Below are 21,685 nucleotides of genomic sequence, written 5' to 3'. Positions count from 1 at the left end.
ATTTATTTTATCTGATATTAGTATAGCCAATCCAGTTCGATTTTGGTTGTTGTTTGCGTGGACTGTCTTTCTCCATCCCTCTACTTTCAACCTATTTGTGTCTTTGAATCTAAAGTGAGTTTCTCTTTTTTTTTTTTTAAATTTCTTTTAATGTTTATTTTTGAGAGAAAGAGAGAGCGTGAGCGGGGAAGGGGCAGAGAGAGAGACACACACACACATAGAATTCGAAGCAGGCTCCAGGCTCCAGGGCTGACAGCTGTCAGCACAGAGCCCAACACTGGGCTCGAACTCATGAACTGTGAGATCATGACCTGAGCCGATGTCAGAGGCTTAACCGACTGAACCACCCAGGTACCCCTAAAGTGAGTCTCTTGTAGACAGCATATAGTTGGATCATTTTTTTAATGTGTTTTTTTAGTGTTTATTTTTGAGAGAGAGAGAGAGAGCGCGCATGCGCACAAGCTTGCATGTGCAGTGAGGGATAGAGAGAAATGGAGACAGAGAATCTGAAGCAGGCCCTGTGCCAACAGCAGAGAACCTGATGTGGGGCTCGAACTCACGAACTGCGAGATCATGACCTGAGCCAAAGTCAGACGCTTAACCAATTGAGTCACCTAGGCACCCCTGGATCATTTTTAAAAAATCCATCTGATAATCTCTGCCCTTTTAGTGAAAAGTTTAATCCATTTACATTTAAATAATTACCGATAAGTACTTACTTCTGCCATGTGGCTATTGGCTCTTTATATGCCTGTGTCTCTCCCTCCACCAATTCCTCCATTACCAACTTCTTTTGTGTTAAATAATGTTTGAGTGTACCATCCAAATGTCATTTTGCAGATGTGACTGTATGTAGAAAATAAGAGGAAATCCTTAGAAGTGGAATTGCTAGGTCAAAGGACGAGGGGGAGGGGATGTGTTTAAAACTCTGATGGGTGTTACCAGATTGGTCTTAAATGCTTCTACCAATTCAATTGGATATTTTCCAAAGAGGGCTTTATGCTTTATTGAAACCATCCATTGGCTTGTTGGGATTTCCTCTTCAACGGTGTCTTCCTGGAGAGGGGACCTAATTATTCAATTTCTGTATTCCCACATTTTAGTGCATGGTAGGAGGCCAGAAAAGATGTAAAGAAAGAAAAAGGAACCTCTTATCATGTAGTGACAGGAGTATTGGAAAATGAAGAACCATTCAGGATCAGGAACTTTTAGTGTAGCTGTGCAAACCAGGAGCCCTATGAACCGACTTCAAGCATTTAGAGAGCCCCAGAATCTCGGGACAAATAGGGAATTGGAGGTGGGGAGGTTCTCTGAGATACTATATAGAAAAGGAAGCTGAAGCTTGGAGTTAAGTTCATAAACCAGTAGCTGAGCCCGGGACAAACTTTTACTTAGCACCCATGTGTGGGTTATTATTATCCCCTTGGGGAAGACTGTGTGATGTGAACAAAGCCAATCCCTGTCCATGTGGAATTTTCCTTAATGTGGTTTTCATCCCATCTGCTTTATTATATGTCTTAAAGTTTCTATTTTTAAGCAATCTCTACATCCAACGTGGGACTTAAACTTACAACCCAGAGATCAAGATTCGGAGGCTCCACCGACTGAGCCAGCCCCGGGCTCCTCTTCATCCTATCATAATGGATAGTATTTAACCTTTCCCCAGGGAGGAAACTCTAGGCTCAGAGAGTTGAAGTCACTTGTACAAAGTCACACAGCCAGAAGGTGTCTCGGTCTGGATTTCACCCCAGAGCAGAGTGTTCCCGATCAACTTTGCCATATACTACCCCTGAATAACGATTACAATTATGTAATTATAACTAATGTAATAATTGCAATATAGCATTATAACGTTAGTATAGCTAATGTATTAACATTATTGTTATGATGATTACTGTCCTAAAAAGCAGCAACCACCTTTGCCCTAGGCCAGCCTCCATGATAAGGGCTGTCTCTATTCTTTTATTCAACCAATGAATGCTGACCACCTGTTTTGTGCCAGGTACTGCCCGCCCCCCCCCCCCCCAATTTCACAAATGGGGAAACTGAGGCCCAGGAATCTTCTCCCAGAGTTTGAGGTATACCGCAACTGGGTGTTCCGAGACCACCTTTGGAAATCAACCGGATAGTGCTCAATTAACCCGAGGCAGTCTCGCCGCCCCTACAGACGGAACCACCGCGGTCACACCGCCCACCGCCCAGCGCTACCGAACAGCGGTTGGGGCGGGACCACGTCCTCGTGAGGCCGCCGCGACGGCGGTTAGAAGCCCTGCCCCCCCGCGCGTGCGCCCTGCTTGTTCCGCCGGCCCGCTCAGCTGCGGGTGTCCGGGCGCGGTTGGAGGCGTCCCCGAGGAGCGCGCGCGCTTGCGCCGGCGTCGGGCTCGCGCACGCGCACCTGCGCCGGCGTCGGGCTCGCGCACGCGCACGACGGCGGCGGCGACGGCGGTTCCTGCCGGGGGCTGCGAGTGGCGGGCGGCTCGGAGGGGAGCAGCGTCGCTGAGGGGCTCGGCGGCAGTGGCGGCGGCTCGGCACGCGTGGCTCTTGGCCCGGCTCGCGCAGCGGCGGGCGTTTCAGTCCGGTTCAGGGGCGTGGGCGCGGCGGCGGCGGCGGCCCGAGGCCTGCGGCCTAGGCCTCAGCGCGGCGGCGGGCTCGAGTGCGGCGCGGGGCCGGCCTGAGGGCCCTACTCGGCGGCACCATGAGTGTGGAGGCGTACGGGCCCAGTTCGCAGACGCTCACCTTCCTGGACACTGAGGAAGCCGAGCTGCTTGGCGCCGACACACAGGGCTCGGAGTTCGAGTTCACCGACTTCACCCTCCCCAGCCAGACGCAGACGCCCCCAGGTGGCCCCGGCGGCCCCGGAGGAGGTGGTGCGGGAGGCCCGGTCGGCGCTGGCGCGGGCGCTGCGGCCGGACAGCTGGACGCGCAGGTGAGCGGCACATGGCGGCGCCGGAAGCCCGGGCCGGGCCTCGGCGCCCGGGAACCTGCCCCGAGTCCCGCACTCCGGCGGCGTCCGAAGTAACCTGTTCCAGGTCCCTCACTCAGGCCCGGCCCAGGCTGACCTTCCCCGGGTTCCCCGATCCGGCCGGGTCCGGAGTAACCTGCCTCGGCTCCGGGTCTCTAGCCGGGCCGGGGCAGACCTGTTTCGAGTCCCGCTCTGGTGGGGTCCGGGTGATCTGGTCAGGATCTACTTCAGGCCGCGTCTTAGGTCACCTGCCCGAAGTCGCCTTCTGGGCGTGTCCGAGGTGACCTGCCGTCGGGGGTGACCTGTCCCCAAGTTTTCCTCCAGCTGAGTCCGTGCCCTGTTCAAGCCAGCTCCGTGGTGATCCGCCCGGGTTCCCCTCTGGCAGATCCGTCCTCCCTGCCCCACCCCCCACCTGTGGTCCCAGCCATCTGGGCATTCCCCCTCGCCCGCCCCCGGTCATGCCCACTAAACCGCGGGTTCAAATTTCCCCGGGCCCAGGGACGCTGGAGAGGGCAGGGTCGAAGCTCCCGGAGTAGAAACGGAATTTTAGCCTCTAGTTGAGAACCCCACACTCGCTGGTTATGAAGATTATTCAAGAGACAGGTTGCGTTTTGTTTTTCCTTCTTGCATTGCCTGTTGCTGAAACCGACTTGTTATGTAACTCCACAGCTCTGTCTTGGAAAAGTTAGGTTTGAGTTTGTTCCTCCAATGGGGGCAGTGATAGTGGGTTTTACATAAGTGGTACTGCCACGTTGGAAAATTTTGTTTTTAATGATGTGAATGTTTAGGGAAAGCTACTTAGGTATTTTAAGTTTGGGTTTGGGTTATGAGAAGTATTAGGGACGCACTTCCTGAACCTAGGTCCCAGCTCTGGAGTGGCAGAGGGGACTGGCTGGGGTTTTGGGGTGGGTTCCCTTGTCACAGGTGTTCCTTGGCATGAGGATCCACTGTCAGGGCTGGGGGAGCCACCCCATCCTCAGCCAGAGTGAGCTCAGACTCTGTCCTTGGGGGAGGAGGGCTAGCATTCTAGTTGATTGAGTCACTCTCGTGGGTAGACCACCCACTTGGATTTTCTTTTAGCCCCTAATAGAAGCAGAAAACATTTGACTCATTCTAACCCCAGATTTCCTTAAAAATAGATGCCTGATGGGTGGAGCATCAGGGAGAACAGGTGTGCAAGTATGTATTTTTTCAGCTTGGTTTACATATGGTGGAGGAAGATAGGAGAGAGTTTGCCTGGAGAAACGAATGAGCCGTTGGACACTCACGATGACACCTGTAGACCTCTCTGTTTTCACAGCTGTGAAATGGGGGTATCGGAGTTTTATTTTTGTTATACTTTTCAACATACCTGAAATCTGCACTTATGTTTGGATGGACCGGAAACATGCATGAAATCTGGACTCAAGTTTGGATGGACCAGATAACGCTGTTTGTAACTTGTGTCCAGTGCGTCCGGAGGCTGAGGATAAAGATCACTCAGTTGAGCGATGTGCCATGGTTAGTGGCAGCTCAGGGTTGGTAAAGGTAATCGTTTTACTGCAAATTCTTTTTAAGACTTTTATTGCATATTCTTTTCTTTATATTGGCCAGTGTTTTTCTGGCCAGTATAAAACAGCTCTGAGTTCTAGTTTTGTTCCTTGTATTCTGTTTGTGATCAGTGAGTTACAGGGCATGCCCTTCTCTTTCAGTTGAAATAATCTATTTTTCTGCACCTGAGCACTGAGTTGTATAAAATAAGAGCTTTAAAACTCTCCACCAGAGGTAAATGTTGCAGTTGAGCTCACCTGAGTTCTGATGACATCAAAAGGGTTTATCCTTCTTTACTTTTAATTAACTCAGATGACCCACTCACGTGTGGCCTGAGTGTGTGTTTGGGGAATGGGAGTTACATCCTTTGTGTTGTAAGAGAAGGCTCTGAATTTGGGGGCAGGAAAAGTCTGAATAGAATTGAAAAGTGGAAAAAAAGTTGATTCTTTCCTATGCCAGTTGGTGGCATTGGCTGCCTACAACATTTGGGATTTTCCTTATTTGTCCTGAAGAGTTGGCTGGGTAACTAGCTGTACAGTGGGGCTTCCAGAAAGACTCAAACCCATTCTGAATGCCTTTTGATTTTATCTTATTGAATGAGTAGCTGTAACTTATCAAGTGCTGTGCAGCTACTTCTCTTTCACAGCTTTCTTGAGATAGAATCCATGTAGCCTACAGTTTGCCCATTTAAAGTGTACAGTTCGGTAGCTTTTAGTACATTCAGAGTTGTGCAGCCCTCACCGTCATCAGTTTTGGCATATTTTCATCACCCTAAAAAGAAACCCCATACCTCTTAGCTTGTCAGTCCTCCTTTCTCCAACCCCGGGCAGCCACTGATCTTTCTGTCTCAGGTTCACCTACTGTGGACATTTGATATAAATGACAATATGTGGTCTTTTGTGTCTCGTTTCTTTCACCAAGTATGTTTTCAAGGTTCATCCATGCTGTAACATGTATCTACTACCATTTCTTTTTTGACTGAACAGTTTTCCACAGTACAGACAGACCACATTTTGTTTATCCGCTCATCTGTTGGTGGACATTTGGGTTGTTTATCCTTGTAGCTATTACAAATAATGCTGCTGTGAACATTCATGTGCAGGTTTCTGTGTGGCTGTAGGTGAAATTGCTGGGTTGTGTGGTAACTCTGTGCATAACCTTTGCAGGAGCTGCCAGACTCCTTCCCAGCGTGCAGCCACTTTTGATACCAGTTTTGTTTAGTTGGTTTTACCTGAAAGTTTGTTTAAATTTTTTTTTTAACGTTTATTTATTATTGAGAGACAGACACAGAGCATGAGCAGGGGAGGGACCGAGAGATGGAGAGACACAGAATCCGAAGCAGGCTGCAGGCTCCGAGCTGTCAGCACAGAGCCCGACGCGGGGCTCGAACCCACGAGCTGTGAGATCGTGACCTGAGCTGAAGTCGGACGCTCAACCGACTGAGCCACCCAGGTGCCCCTACCTGAAAGTTTGTTTAAAGGCAGAATGTGTGTCCCTGCCAGGGTAGGAGAATGGCACAGGGGTGACTCCTGCTGAGCTACAAGTTGGTTCAAATAACATTTGTTTTGTTTATGAAATAAAACTGATATTTATCAAAGCCTTCCAGACCATGGAATGAAAAGTGCTGACATAATCCTGCCAAGTGTCCTTAAGATACAAGGGACCATTTTCTTTTGCCGATCTGACTCTTCGTGGGCCCTTCCCCCGCCCATCAAAGGGCAGGGAAAGGTAATTTCAGAAGTGCTTTGCATGATAGTTGGTGTTATAAACCTTCTGCCCTGTCTAGTTGGAACATTTCCTTTTGATGGTTGCTACTGTCATGTTTTCTCCAAATATGGGAATTATGGTAAAGATGTAAGAGTTGGGAACACTACCCAGGCAGAAAAAGGAATTGACACACACAATGATATGGATGCATCTCAGAATAATTCTGGGTAAAAGAAGCACTCTGACCAAAAAAAAAAAAAAAAAGAATATATACCCTGTGATTCTGTTTGTATGAAGCCCTAGAAAGTGCTCATAGTAATAGAAAACAGATTAGTGGTTGGGAGAAGGAGGAAGGAAAAGAGAGGGTGACAAAGGGCATAAGGAGACTTGGTGATGGATGTATTGGTTATCTCGATTGGGTGTTTACATACACTGATGTATAACAACTTATAAAACTATACACTTTAAGCATGCACTGTTGATTGTATGTCAGTTACACCTCAGTGAAACTGAAAAGAAAGGCCACAGGGAGATACCACTACCTGCTCATAAGATTGGCTCAAATTTTTTAAAAGGCTGGAAAGCCACTTGTAACTTTCATACCTTGCTGATGGGATGGTTCACCCATTTCTCTGTGGTCCAGCAGAGAAGCAAAGGTGGTTGTCCACACATGGGGCTGCTCTGAGCATTTATAGCTGATTCGTTGAGCGCCCCAGACTGGAAAAAACTCCAGTGACCATCAACAGGTAAATGGATAAACAAAGGCTCTTCATCAGTTGTAGTCTTGAGTACATACACTTGAGCTTCTTTTCCTCTTCAAGTGGCAGATACTTGAGTAAAGAGTTGCTACCTAGTCTTCAGAATTGATCATGGAAAGCTGTCCTAACATATTCTTGACCATCCAGGTAAACAGATCATCTTCTGCTTATTGGCCTGTAGTTTATGAAGAGGAGGAATGAGTTCAGTACAGTCTAGGGGTTCCCAAAAGTGGTGAGTTTAAAATTTGAGTGGGACTTTTTCCATCTGGTTTTGTGAACACTCAGTTCAGCGGTGATATAAGCACACCTTGAGAAAATTGGACCTAAGACACTGGTAACCTTGCAGGAGCTCTGGCAAGTGTTCGTTCAGCACTTTCCCCTTATTGGATTTCCCAAGTTTGTTTCTAGATGGTTAGGATTCCATGGGCGATTAGGGGAGAGGAAGGGCTTACGTGTCATTGGTGAATAAGCAAAATGACTTCTTACTCTGTTCACCCTAATTTCTTAACCCAGATTGAATACGATTGGGGGCAAAGTTAACACTTGAACAATACCAGTGTTAACTGAAAAACAAAGTTCTTTCTCAATCCTGCTCCCACAACCAAAAAAAGGAGACGTTTTTCTAATAGCTTTATTAAGGTATGATCACATACCAGAGTCTTGTATGTAAATGTGCAATTCAGTGTTTTTCTAGTAAATTTGCAGAGTTGTTCGACCGTCACACAATTCATGGTCTTTGATTCTTCTTCATGCCTCTTTTTCTTCCCCTTCCTGCCCCTTCCCCTTCCTGCCCCTCCCCTTTTTGCTCCTGTTAATCTTTGTAGTTTCTCATCAGCATCTCTAATGTAGGGAAATGGAGTGACCCCGTGCTCAGCCACTCCCAGTCACATTTTGGGGGAGATTCACCACCCTGTATGCTGGGCCCTCCACGTGGGTGCAGAGTCAGGAACGGAGGCCTGGCTACGCTGCTTTCAGGGTGAGCCTGGGAGCCCTCATATATCTGTTCATGTTTACTTTTGTCCCCACTGTACATGCTGTCAGGCCAGTCTCTTCACCCTGGTCCTTGTCTCCTGCCCCTCTCTGTAGTCCTGCTTCCTTGCCTTGCTGTGCTCTCTGAGGATTGGGGGTCAAAGTGAATCCTTTGCCATCTGTAGCTGTTGTGTTAGAAATGACAGGTGCTGCTCAGACTGCGGTTGACCTTTGGGATCATGAGGGCCCAGAAGAGGGAGTGGTCTGCCCTGCAGAGGGAAAGCTTTTGTGAGCAGTGTTCCTTGAGTTCAGGAAGGCATGCTGCTGGGCAGAGAGGTGGGCATGGAGCGCTACACTTGGCTTGGTGTGGAGGAGAGTGGGTGCGGGCAAGGGTTGATATGCCATGCCAGGGGCTCGGGCTGGATCCTAGAGCCTCATGGAGCTGCTGAGGGGATACTGTGACCTCGCTTGAGAGGAAGGGCCCTTAGATGGCAGGTAGACCTGGCAGAGTGTGGACAAAGCCGGAAGGGGAGCTCCGGTAGAGTGCCTTGTGGTCAGATATGTGCCTGTGCACGCTGGCCCATGTGTATAAATGTGAGTGTGTGAACTACAGTACCAGGCAACCAGAGTGGCCACTCCTGCTGGGACATGTTGACTGCACTGGATACCCTGTTGCCCCTGAGTCCTCATAAGGAATTATGGCTAGAGCAGACACAAGTTCTGTCTGTGGTTTTTGTCAGGGCCCGTGATCCCCCAAGGCTGAGGCAGGGCTCCTCTCTGATAGGAGGTATGGGTGGAGTTGGTGCTGGTCAGCAGACCCTTTGGAGACACTGCCCTGAGAGGGAGGGTAAGAGGCTCTGCAGAAAGGGAGAGGCCCCACCAGAGCAGCATGCACAGAGGCTGGAGGGAGCAGATTCTGGGCAGTGGCTCTCAACTGAGGGGCATTTGTGGTTGTTGCCCTGGCAGGGTGGTCTTGCAGTGTTGCCGGGATAGTCCTGCCCGCAGAGAAGGGTCATGACTCCCAGTTCTGCTTGGTGGGACCCGGAACAGAGTGTGGCCTGGAAGGTGTGGAAGGGCAGCGAGTCTGGCTGAGTCTTCAGGGCTTCATTTTCCAGGTCTCGGGGCCCTGCTTTCAGGGGGTTTTTGAACTCTTCTTGGCAGAGGAGCTTTCCTTGAGAGCAGCATCCTGCTTCCTCTAGTAAACATGGGGATGCTGGGTCCTGGGATCCCATGGCTGGGAAAGGATCGTTGTGCCTGTTTGTATGTGTTAGTCTGGTAGCAGCTTGTGAGCTGGATTACTGAGCCAAGCCGGGCTTCTTTGGATCCCTGCAGATTGTTGCCTGGATGGCTTCTAGACCTAGGCTGCTTGCTGAGCTCTGCGGGTAGCCCTTTGTCACAACTGAGGATGGCACTTTCGTGTCTGCTTTGCTCCTTGCAGAGCTCAGCTGCCAGGGATGCCAGTGACTTTGGGGAGGTGGCTCTCCTCATCTTGGAGTAGAAGGCATTTGGTCAGAACTGTGCTTGCCTTCCGTCACTCTTTTTGAGTGTATGGCTCCTCGGACTCCATGGAGGCCACCTTGTCCATCTATATTGTGTAAAAACGTTGGTTATGGATTCTCTGCAAGTAAAGAAAACAAACCCTGCATATCCATCTCCTCAGTTCAGCAGTTTTGTCCTCTGGCCCTTTATTCTCATCGCAGAAGAGCTTTAAAACAAATCCAACATGTTATTTCATCCTTCCGTCTGAGGTTGAGCCATATGAGTTAGCAATACACAGTCATTTTGACCTATATTTCCTATGCGTTTCTGGAAACAAAAAAGCATCTTTCCATCATAGGCAATACTGCTGTTGTCAGATGAACAGCACTGACAGTCGTTTTTTGGGATCATCTAATCCACAGGGCTTCCCTTTCTCCACAGATTCTTCACTCATGAGAAAATGTCTTGACTTGGTCTGGCCCCCAGTGAGGTCCACCATTTATGTGATGGTTATGAATCTTGGCTTGCTCTCCAGGACAGCCTCTCCCTCTTCTTTTCATGCCACTGAGCTGGGGTCCAGTCTGTGTCATTGTCCTGTGAGGTGTCCTGGCTTCTGGACTGAACCCATCATCACACCCTGGCTTCTCCCTGCAGGCGTGGAGTGGGCTCCTTTGAGAGTAATGATCCCAGGGCTGGACCTGCAGAGGCAGCCCAGGTTGAGGTGGGGATGCCTCGGACACATCAAGGACACTCTGAGCATTGAAATGAACCATAGGCCTGGACTCAGCATGCTGACCAGAACAAGGGTTCACTGTAAAGAGGGAGGCCGGTGAGGATCCTTTTTATCCAGAATCTGGGGACCACTCTCTTGAGTGGGACCGTGTGAAGGCATTTTCGTAGGTCAGAAATGGTTGAATGTCAGCAGTTACATGTGGTTAAAACTAATGGATTAAAGAAGGCTAAAGAGACAGCATAAGTAACGAGTGTTAACTAGGTCTTGAATGTAGAAAACTAGAAAGGACGTTAGGGTGTTGGGGAATTGTGCTTGTGCTTATTAGATAGCAGTATTATATCAGTTTTATCAGCATAATTCCCGAGTGTGAGGCTTGTATAGTGATTACATGGAGAAGATGCTTGTCCTGGGGCTTGCGACTCTGAAATGGGTCAGGAAAGTAAAAGTGTGTGTGTGCAGAGGGAGAGAGCAAGCATGGTAAAAAGTGTGAGTGGCTGGTGGATCCAGGTGATGGTTATGTGAGTTGTTTATTCCCTGTAGTTTTGAAACTTTCTCAAGAGCTGGGGGGAGGCCAGAACTTCTGTTAGCTTTTTCCAGAGGTGAGGCTCAGCCTCTCCTTACCCTGAGGGAAAGGTGATTGCCCACTCTCTTTTTATTTAAACCTCAGGATAAAAAAATACCTTTATTGATGAGATGAATTATTTTACATTTCAGTGTTTATGCTTTTCAGTGTGAAGATGTATTCATTTAGCCTACACTATGAGGGCTTCCTGGGGTGTGGCTCATTTCTAGGTCCTGGGGTCATAGTAGGGACCCCTGCTTTGGGGCTCCACAGATGGAATGGGGGAGGCCTCCCTGGGAGGCGCCCTGTGGACTGAGACCCAAAGGACCAAGAGCCAGCTGTGCAGAAACCAAGGGACAGTGAGTGCAAAGGCCCCGGAGCACTGGCAGACTCAGAGACTGAGGGACTGAAAGGTCCATTTCATGCTGCGTGGTACAATGCTTATGAGGTTTGGAGTAAAAATCTGTGGTCTAAAAGTTCTTACCAGCACATTTGGGAGTGATTTTTGAATTTACATGCTTTTCCTCTGTGGGACTGAAGCAACGTTTCTTCCTGCTACTCTGATGTACACAGTGAATTCTGTAGTTGCTTGTATGAAACTGTCCCTGGGCAGAAAACATCTGCAGACCTTTACCCAGAGCAGAGGTGAAGAGGGAACTGTTTCCCCAGTGATGTGATGCCTGGGAGTGGGCTCAGGGTTCCTGCGGGTGCGGGGGGGTGCTGCCTCTCGGAGCCTTGCAGGCTGCAGGGGTCCTGACTGGAAGTGAGGGGTTGATAATCTCAGAGGACCTCAGTCCTGTTCTGGCCAAGGACCCTTCACTCCTTCCGTCTTGTCACCTGGCATGGATTGTGGACCTTCTCTGTGCTGGGCACTCTCTAGTTAGAGCTTTGTTTTAACTAATTTAATTATAGTTTCTAAGGTCAGATGTATTTTTGAACTTAATGTTTATCTTAAAACTTTCCAGAGAGTAGAGGGAGAAACTAACAACCCCGCTATAGAAGTCAGTTTGTGTTGTGGCCAGATCGTAGCTGGGCAGGAGTGGGGCTGAGTGGGAGCTGGGAGTGTGTGCGTGTGTGTGTGTGTGCGCCACGTATACATTATACGTTCCCTAACCAGGAGGCTAGAGGGCTACTGGGCCTTGGAGAATCTGGACTGTCTTCTCTGGCCCCCCAGCTCTAGTGGAGGGTGGAGAGTCTACCTGACCTTGTATCTGTATCATATTGTCTCCCAAGAGTTCTGAGAGTAGACCTACATTTCTTTCCCCATTATTAACCTGAAGGGGTAAGTGTGCAGGGTGGGTCCCCATGTGGCTGGTCAGGAGGTGTCCTCTGCTGGTTCAGGCCTTCCCCTGGTGAGGGCAGGTGAACTGTGGGATCTGAGGCCCAGATGAGGCAGGAGTGGGTAGGAAGATGGCACCCAGGTGGTATGCACTTTTCTGTATTACTCTGTGGACCAATTTTGATGTTTCAGGACAGTAAAGCTTCAGATATCACCAAGGGCATTTCTTGACACGTAAAAGCTTATGCAATCTAATAAGATATTTTAGGAGTTCTTCTAGATAAGGAATCTGTAAACATTTTCTTAAAAGGCTAGATAGTAAATGTCCTAAACATTGTGGGATAAGAAGTAAAATTGAGGATATTATTAGGTATTTAACCCAGCTGTTTATAAATACGGGGGAGCGCCTGGATGGCTCAGTTGGTTAAGCATCTGACTTCAACTCGGGTCATGATCTCATGGTTCCTGAGTTCAAGCCCTGCTTCGGCCTCTGTGCTGACAGCTAAGAGCCTGGAGCCTACTTCAGATTCTGTGTCTCCCTGTCTCTCTCTGCCCCATTCACACTTGGTCTCTGTCTCTCTTTTTCAAAAAATAAACATTAATTTTTTTTTTTTTTTTTTTTTTTTTTAAATATGAGTACCAGGGTGCCTGGGTGGCTCAGTCAGTTGAGTATCCAACTCTTGATTTCGACTCAGGTCATTGTCCCAGGGTCATGGGATCAGTCTCCAAACCTACTTAAGATTCTCTTCCCCACCCCCTGCTCATGCTCTCTCTTTAAAAAAAAAAAAAAAAAAAAAAAATGTAAATGCTATTCTGAGCTTGAGAGGGGGAGCTGCATGCTGATTCCTTCCTGGACCACCTTCTTAGCCTTCTGATGATCCTGGGTGGTGGTGGTTTGTTTGTTTGTTCGTTTGTTTTTAAGTTTATTTTGAGAGAGGCAGAGCATGAACAGGGGAGGGGCAAAGAAAGAGAGGGAGAATCCCAAGCAGGCTCCATGTGGTCAGTGTGCAGAACCCGACCCAGGGCTCAAACCCATGAAACCATGAGATCATGACCTGAGCTGAAATCAAGAGTCAGATGCTTAACCAACTGAGCCACCTAAGCTCCCTAATTCTGGGTTTTAAGGTGTTTTTCTGCTGAGATTGGATTGGAAAGATAGCACATTTCTCTTTGGAAAGATGAAAGCTGATCAGAGTGAAGTCATAAAAGGTGTCAATACGCATTTAAGCTCAGGATACCAGATCTATGGAAAGAATTGTTTTGTTTTTTAAAGTTCATTTATTTTGAGAGGGAGAGCATGAGCAGGGGAGGGGCAGAGAGAGAGGGAGAGAGAATTCCAAGCAGGCCCAGCATTGTCAGCACAGAGCCTGATACAGGGCTTGAACCCATGAACTGTGGGATCATGACCTGAGCCGAAATCAAGAGTTGGACGCCTTACTGACTAAGCCACCCAGGCAGCCCTGGAAAGAATAGTTTTAGATCAAGTAAAAAGTTTGCCTTCCATAATATTCTCAGAAATCTTGTTACCTTAAATACTTGAGGAACCTGTTTACTGACTTTAAGAGTTTAAATGGGATCATAGATGTCAATTTCTTCCTTCCTTCCTTCCTTCCTTCCTTCCTTCCTTCCTTCCTTCCTTCCTTCCTTTCTTTTTGAGAGAACATGAGCAGGGGAGGTGCACAGAGAGGGGGACAGAAGATCTGAAGAGGGCTCCATGCTTACAACAGAGAGTCCGATGTGGGGGCTCAAACTCAGGAACCTTGGGATCATAACCTGAACTGCTTTATCAGTCGAGCCACCCAGACACCCCTGCAGGTGTCAATTTCTAATTGCTGCCTTCTGCAGCATGAGATGCATACCTCCTTCTCTGCCATAAGATGAAATCCTGGTGCCGTAACCTGGCCACACACTTTCAGAAAACCAACACGTGTTGGGGCGCCTGGGTGGCTCAGTTGGTTAAGCGTCCCGACTTCGGCTCAGGTCATGATCTCGCGGTCCGTGAGTTCGAGCCCCGCGTCAGGCTCTGTGCTAACGCTCAGAGCCTGGAGCCTGTTTCAGATTCTGTGTCTCCCTCTCTCTGACCCTCCCCCGTTCATGCTCCCTCTCTCTCTCTCTCTGTCTCAAAAATAAATAAATGTTAAAAAAAAAATCTCTTAAAATGAAAACCAACACGTGTGTGCCTAACACAGTCATACTAGGAGACATTGCGAGCCAGCAGTGCTGGCTCTCACAGTAGCATTGCCACTGCATGTGTCAAGAGAAACATTGCCAAACAGGTGACTTTTTGAAGTGATAGCCAACGATCAGAATTTCAAAGCACCTCAACAAAGAATGTAACAATCTAATTAAAAATGGGCAAAGGACTTCAATAGACATTTCTCCGAAGAAGATATATAAATGACCAGCAAGCACAAGAAGAGATCCTCAGTTTCATTAGCTAGCATAGAAATGCAAATCAAAGCCACAATGAGATAACTATCTCAAATTCATTAAGTTGGTTGTTTAAAAAAACCCAGAAGAATGATAATGAGTATCATCGAGGCTGTGGAGAAATTGGAACCCTTGTGCACTGTTGGTGGGAATGTAAAATGGCATAGTCTCTGTGGAAAATACTATGCAGTTCCTCAGAAAAGTTAGATATAGAATTACCGTAAGATCCAGCAAGTCTACTTCTTTTGGGGTATATCCCCAAAAGAATTGAAAGCCGGAACTTGATGAGATCGTTGTATACCATGTTCATGGCAGCCAGAAGGTGGAAAAAACCGAAGTGCCCACTGAAGAGTAAATGGGTAAACAAAACGTCTGTCCATACAGTGGAATGTTATTCAGCCTTAAGAAGGGAAATTCTGACACATGCTACAACATGGATACATCTTGAGGACAGTATGCTATGTGAAATAAGCCGGTCACAAAAAGACAAACACTATGAGCCCATTTATATGAGATCTCTAGGGTAGTCAAGTTTTCAGAGAAAGTAGAAACGTGGGTGTCAGGGGCTCGGGGGAATGGAGGGTTGGTAATGGATACGGAGTTTCAGTTTCAGATGAAAAAGTTGTAGAGATGGGTGTTGGTGATGATTGTAGAATAATAGGAATGTATTTAATGCCACTGAGCTGTACACTTTAAAATGGTTACAAGGGGGAGGTGGGGTGTCTGGGTGGCTCAGTTGGTTAAGCAATCCAGTTCTTGATTTCGGCTCAGGTCATCATCTCACAGTTCATGAGTTCAAGCCCCGCGGCGGGCTCTTCGCTGACAGTATGGAGCCCTGGGCAGTGTGGAGTCTCTCTGCCCCTTGCTTGCTCGTGCTTGCTCTCTTTCCCTCCTCCTCCCCCTCCCCCTCCCTCTCCTTCTCTTCTCTTGCTCAAAAAGAAATATTTTTAAAATGGCTACAGTAGTACATTTTATATTACGTGTATTTTACTACAATAAAAAAAAAGAGATCAGGGGTTCACAAAGAAGTGCTTGTGATTGTTACAGTATTGTTTTTGCATTAAAATCCAAATGTTGATTTTTTCTTTGAAAAAAAAAATTTTTTTTCAAACAAAGCATAGTTTTCTTTCATTTAACTTGGTTGTTGCCTGCCTGGAAAAAGTGCATTAAAGTAGTGGCAGAAGGTGTGAAATGGGGTTCTAATGTGGGCTGAGACCATTACAGACACAGCTGTAGATACCCCCCTACTCACAACCCAAATGCGCCACTGCAGTTTCCAGAATGCCCCCTAGGGGGCAATGCACTTCCTGATTCCCCCGTGTAACCGGGTGTGTGCTGCCCTTCCCACCCCCACCCCCCCCCCCTCCAGCTCCACATCCCCAAGAGATCTGCTGTCTTTAGAATCTTACAGGTAACTTGGCTGGAGCAGTGGACACGAAAAGGCCCCGGGGGCACTCCTGACTTGAGCTGCACTGGCCTGAGCTGGCCCCACATGGTGTGGCTCTAAGTGGCAAGGGCTTTTTGAGGGAGGGGGGGCCAGTGTCTGATCCTGTCTCACTGCTCAGAGAAATCTGGTGCCTGCCCTGGGGCTTCTGTCATTCATTCCTCCCTGTCCTCATCACTGTTCCGACACTCCTGCTGCCTGACCCAACCTCATGTGGGAGATGTGTCATCTCCTCCTGTTGGGAGCATGGGGAGATGACAAGGACTGTTGACTGCTGTCTGAGGTTCCTGGCGGTGGCTTTAGGAATGAATGCCCGTTAATCTCTGGCGAGTTGAATCCATGTGCCTCTGAATGGAAATGTGAGCTCAGAAGTGCCTGTGAAATTCATGGGTTATTGTTAAAGTTGCCTTTTGGTATGTTTTTGCAGTTGTGGCTTATAAAAGGTAATATAAGTAGTAAGATTATAGCCTGAGTTTGGAAGGCCGTCCTAACATTGAACTACTAATTCATAAGGAAGAAGGGCTGCCCTCTGGAGAGGGAAACTGGCAGTGGAGGAAGTATGTTGACTAGTGAGAAAACCGCTCTCCCTCATCTCCAGTGGACACAGCCTTTACGTCTGGTGCTTAGGCTTTGGTGGGACCCATCACTCTGCTGGCATTCCAGGCCCTCTGTCCTGACACTGTGCAGCTGTCCCCAGAGGGGATTGCAACAACTTTGTAAAAAGTCATCCTGCTCCTTGTGACCCTCAGTCATGGGAACGAAGCGTTTTCCTCAGCATCCAGTTTGCTCATGGCTCCGTGACCAGATGGGATTGGACCTGGATATGCAGGAGGCAGGGTGGATGACCTAGGTCACCAACACCCTGTTTTTGTCCAGGTGGGTTTAATAGGGAGAGTGTAAAAAGTCGGTCAGAAGAAGCTGAACTGTCTTAGGTGGAGAGCAGGCCGGCACTTGTGGGAAGGTCACCATGGCTGCTCATTTGAGGAGAGGTCACGTGCCTGGGCTAAGGCCTGAAAGCTGCAGCCTTGCGTGGTGATGGCACTGTTCTGCTGTAGGTCGGTGGACCAGAGGGCATTCTGCAGAACGGGGCTGTGGATGACAATGTGGCCAAGACCAGCCAGCTGTTGGCCGAGTTGAACTTTGAAGAAGATGAAGAAGATACCTATTACACGAAGGATCTCCCTGTACATGCCTGCAGGTGAGTGCCGACGGCAGAGTCTCAGACTCCTCCCGCAGAGCTTTTTCATTCTGAGTGGGTTTGCTGGCTTTAGAAGCCCATCCAAGCCAATGGACTGTGACATTTGGTATTACGAAATAAGGAGATTCTTCAGATTTGTCTATACATAGTCAGGAGCAGGAGGGTGGGGTCAGCACACTCTGACACCCCTAATTCACCTAGAGGGTAGGGGAAAGACTCCCCTTCTCAGGCCTTGAGGTGGTTCCTGGTACCTGTTCCGCTCACTCATTCAAAAGAATTCCTCACATTTGGTGGGCATTTAGGTTTAGAGGGTAAACAAACAGCAGCTAAATTTCTCTTACAAAGAGATGATTGATTGTAGGATACTTTAAAATATCTGCCTCTCTGATGTGTTCAAAATTCCCCCAAAATTGGAGTTGAATAATCAGTGGGTAGACCTGTTTGTTGACCAAATTTGGAATTCTCATCTAGAGCAGGATCCATCTGTTACATTTTGACCCTTAAGCTTGGACTTACTCTTGCTTTGTTACACATACGCAAGAAAATTGAGACCAAAAGAGGTGAAATGATCTTGCTCAGGGCACCCGGCCAGTCAGGGCCACTTTAGACCTGGGCCACGGCTCAGTCTTGCCCACTTCTCGGGCACATTGCCCCCCCAGAGTCTGTGCCCACCACAGGATAGTGCTGCTCTTTTCCCTGCTCTGTGGACAGACTTTTTTTTTTTTTTTTTATAACTATTTTGGCTTTTTGTTTTTAACTTTATTTTGGCTCTTGTTTCCACTCTTGTTTACAAATGTTTTTATGTACGTGTTAGTGATGTGTCAGTGTTCCTGTTACCTACACATTTGACAGTGAAGTGGTTCCGGTAAAGCTGCAGGTGGTTAAAGTTTGCACACCCCCTCACCTTCCCAGCTGTCCCCAGGGTGTGGGGTGTTGCAGGGAAGGTTCTTGGCTGACCCACATTCAGTTCGAGACTGAGTCTTGGCTTCATACACACAGAGGACTCTGTGGTGAGCCAGTTTTTGTTTTTGATGTGTTGATTTTCAGAAGAATGAGGCTGGGGGCTCTCCTGAGGTGCTCCTTGCAAGCTTGAGCTCAGTCTGCCCCCTGAGACTCTCTGCTGCTGGGGCTGAGCTGAGCGTTCCCAGGAGCATGGCGCCCTCTGCTGGGATGTGGAGTGCCTTGTGAACGTGGTGTGGTTACAGCTTACTCTTCTGTGTGCCCGGAGCCAGGGATGCTGACTTCCGTTCTTTTAAGTCACAGTTCTGGAAACTTCAGGCCAAAGGGAGTGACAGGGGGTTGCTTTGGGGTGTCAGACCTCCATTGTTGGGCTCACCTGGCACTTTCCACAGTTCTCACCCCTCACCTGGAAGGGGCTTTGCTGTTGTCTAGGGCCTCTCTGAGGAAGCTCCCCAGCACCCTGAACCCTTTCCCTGCATTTGCAGGGTCAAGAAGCCTCTGCAGTTAACTGATTGGATTTTGCTAGTGGGATCGTTGGGTTTGAGTATGTGTTTAATGAAAAATTTAAAAATGTTGTAAGAGGAAAGAATTTTACATCCTGCCAAATTAAAACCAGAGAAAGACCTTCCAGCTTTAACTGTTGATGTTTTGACTTTTTTAGTTACTGCGGAATACACGATCCTGCTTGCGTGGTTTACTGTAATACCAGCAAGAAGTGGTTCTGTAATGGACGTGGAAATACTTCTGGCAGGTAGATAATCAAACCGCGCATGTGTCTTTAATCAGTGCTGTGCTCAGATTTGTGTGTAAATTATGGAAATGTTGAAGCAAAAGCACAATATAAAATCACGCTAACAAACCTGGTTTTTTCCCTCCTCTGTGACTGGTTTAACTTGAAACAGATGGTGGTGTGTGAATGCCTTAATGTATTTACCCTTGATTTATTCTCTGTGGTTCTTTTTATTATGCAAGTAGGGTTGGCTTAATTCTCGTTCCCAGTTTTTATTTATATTTTTCTGCAAGATGAGCTCCTGGCACGCCCGTTTGTCTTCATTACTGGGTGCCTGGGGAGGATGTTCCCAAGACAGTAATGGGCATCCATGGGAGCCGCTTCCTGAGAAGGCTCCCTCTGGCCTTAGCTCATCGGAGCAGTCCTGAGGCTAATACGGGCCAGATCCTGAATCATCGGATTAAATTAAGTTCACTTGACCGTCGTCTCTGGGCTTCCCTTCCTGCTGTTGATCAGCAGCAGCTGTGACTGGGTCTCTTGTTTTGTATTTGGGGTGAGACCAGTTTTGTGCTGGTGCTTGGATTCCAGGGAGAGTCCAGTCTGTTTGTCTAGTTCTAGTGATGGGACTCCTTGGTCCCTACCACCAGTGAGGGTCCAGTCCCTAGTGGCTTCTCCAGAGGCTGCCATCATGTGTGATAGCTCACTCCTCTGTCATAGAGAAACAGAGCAGAGTCTTGTGGGACATGGCGCCTGGTCTTCGGCAAGAAAGCAGCATTTTCTGGGATCCGTGTTTTAGAGACATAAAGTGGCGAAACCCCATAGGAAAGTTTATTTGCTCAGAGCCCCCACTCTTCCTGTGTCTTCAACAGCTGTAGGCCAGGCGTCACCATCTCGTACTGCCTGAGGACAGTGGACAGATCTCGTGTCATCTTAGAGTGAGCAGTGCGAACTGTGAGGTTCTGAGTGAGGCAAGAAAGGGGACTGATGCTTAATTTTTAAATGTTCCATTTATTTTGAGAGAGTGAGCACAAGAGGAGGGGAGGGAGGGAGGGAGAGGGAGAGAGAGAACGAGCGAGCGAGAGAGAGAGAGAGAGAGAGAGAGAGTCAAGCAGGCTCCATGCTGTCAACACAGAGCCCTTACTCAGCTCGATATCACAAACCGTGAGATCATAACCTGAGCTGAATCAAGAATCAGATGCTTAAGCACCTGAGCCCCCCAGGCGCCCCATGGTATTTAATTTTAAAGATTTGAAAGGAAAAGCATCTTCAGGGTAACCAGTATCATGTCCCATTTTCAGAATGTTCTGGGTAATTTCAGCATTACTGTGATTGCATTAGTTCCTCTCCTGCAGGAAAAGCAATTGAATAAAACTTAGCTGGCAACCCCAGCTTCCGGTCAGCAGAGCCAAGATCAGGGAAGTGAGTGAAAGGCCTCTAAGAGAAAACAGACTCTGTCAGCCAGCACTGCATGTTTGCATGAGGCCAGATGATAAAGATAATGGGGCAGCCCCTGCCTTCAGGGAGCTTCCAGTGTAGGTGGGATGAGGTGGGTGCAGAAAAGACGGAGGAAATCAGAGTCTGGTAAAATGCCCAGTTGTGTGTGACAGCTTCAGAAAAGTGGATGCTGAGAGCGGTGACAGTTGGTTGGATAATCTGACTAGCTTCATGGGTCCAGAGAGGGTTAGGATGTCAGCTGAAGCTTGCAACAGAAGGGGTTTCCCCGGAGGTGAAGGGAGGGCGGCAGCAGCAAGGCAGGCTGGAAGCCCAGCAGGCGTGCTCAGTGCTCAGTGTCTGACAGGCGTTCAGGTAGCTGGGAGAGCCCAAGGCAGAGCCAAGCACCACTTGTTGGACCCCAAGCAAGGCTGACTTGTCTTAGGGTGGAGTTTGCAAGCCCCGGGTGTAAGCGAGCTCTGTCCCGGAAATGGGAAGGCCACGCGGCAGTAAGGAAAGAGCGAGACAAGCCGCTTTCAGATAGTTCAGAGCCGGCCCTGTGCTTCCTGAGAGTAGCCCTGGGCCCTGCTGCTCCATGTTTTTTACTGTCCTCAGGTTTCTAATATGTTTGGTTACCGAGTTTCCTGGCCTGCAGCAAATTAGGAGGGGCTGTTGCTCCTGGAAGCAGGCACAGCGGCCAGAAGAGGCTACACCGAGAAGCCTCTACAAACAGAGAGGAGTGGTGGAAGGGGCAAAACCTCCTGCTTCTCCGGGACAGCAGTCTTGGCCTCAGTGATCTGTTCAGTCAGGCCCCATACATAGGAGTTCAGAAAGCAGGAACTAAAAAAAAGAAGCAGGAACTATGTGAAACGTGTTAGGAAAGTTTTCCTTAAAGGCTGTTCAAGTCGGATTGATTTTTACGCTCAGTGGGGAGCCAGTTCAGGGGCGGGCTGGTCCCCTGGGATGCCAGATGGATGAGGTGTGACCGCCCCTGCTAATGGACTGTGAACGGTACCGGAACTTTTAACGGGGGGCTTGAAAATTGGAAGTGGTGAAAAGCCAAACTTTGGGTGTTAACTATTTATCATTTCCTGGTTTCAGCCACATTGTAAATCACCTCGTGAGGGCAAAATGCAAAGAGGTGACTCTGCACAAGGATGGGCCCCTGGGGGAGACAGTTCTGGAGTGTTACAACTGTGGCTGCCGCAATGTCTTCCTCCTCGGCTTCATCCCTGCCAAAGCGGACTCCGTAGTGGTGCTCCTGTGCAGGTGAGGGCGGGGCCCTGATTTGGAGGGGGCGGGGCATTCGGCGCCAGCCGGCCCTATTCTGCCCAAGGGAGAGGTGTGAGCACATTTTGGGGGGAGGGGCTAGTCAGAACTGAGTACGTTGAGGAACTCTTCTGGGGCGGGTTCTGGTTAAGTCATGAAAACACTTGTGTAAAAGCGGTGTTCTAAGAGTTCAGAGCTCAAGTGCATGGGGAGAGGCAATGTATTACTAACAATTTAAAGGTAA

At 48.5% G+C, this 21,685-nt stretch overlaps 1 protein-coding gene across 2 annotated transcripts in view; it reads left to right on the top strand.

Moving 5' to 3' along the window:
* Nucleotides 1-2,430: 2,430 nt before the first annotated feature.
* UPF1 (UPF1 RNA helicase and ATPase) overlaps nt 2,431-21,685 on the top strand; it is a 37,179-nt gene continuing 17,924 nt past the window's right edge. For both annotated transcript variants that reach the window (XM_027038434.2, XM_027038433.2), the window contains exons 1-4: nt 2,431-2,926; nt 16,909-17,051; nt 18,673-18,762; nt 21,274-21,441. In XM_027038434.2, coding sequence (XP_026894235.1) covers nt 2,696-2,926; nt 16,909-17,051; nt 18,673-18,762; nt 21,274-21,441 — 632 coding nt within the window. In that variant the 5' untranslated portion in view covers nt 2,431-2,695. The remainder of the gene's footprint in view (nt 2,927-16,908; nt 17,052-18,672; nt 18,763-21,273; nt 21,442-21,685) is intronic.

Source organism: Acinonyx jubatus, chromosome A2, assembly GCF_027475565.1.
Source record: "Acinonyx jubatus isolate Ajub_Pintada_27869175 chromosome A2, VMU_Ajub_asm_v1.0, whole genome shotgun sequence".
In the NCBI taxonomy this organism is placed as follows: domain Eukaryota; kingdom Metazoa; phylum Chordata; class Mammalia; order Carnivora; family Felidae; genus Acinonyx; species Acinonyx jubatus.
Note: the sequence above shows the minus strand (reverse complement) of the source record. Positions and strands in the feature narration are given on the sequence as shown.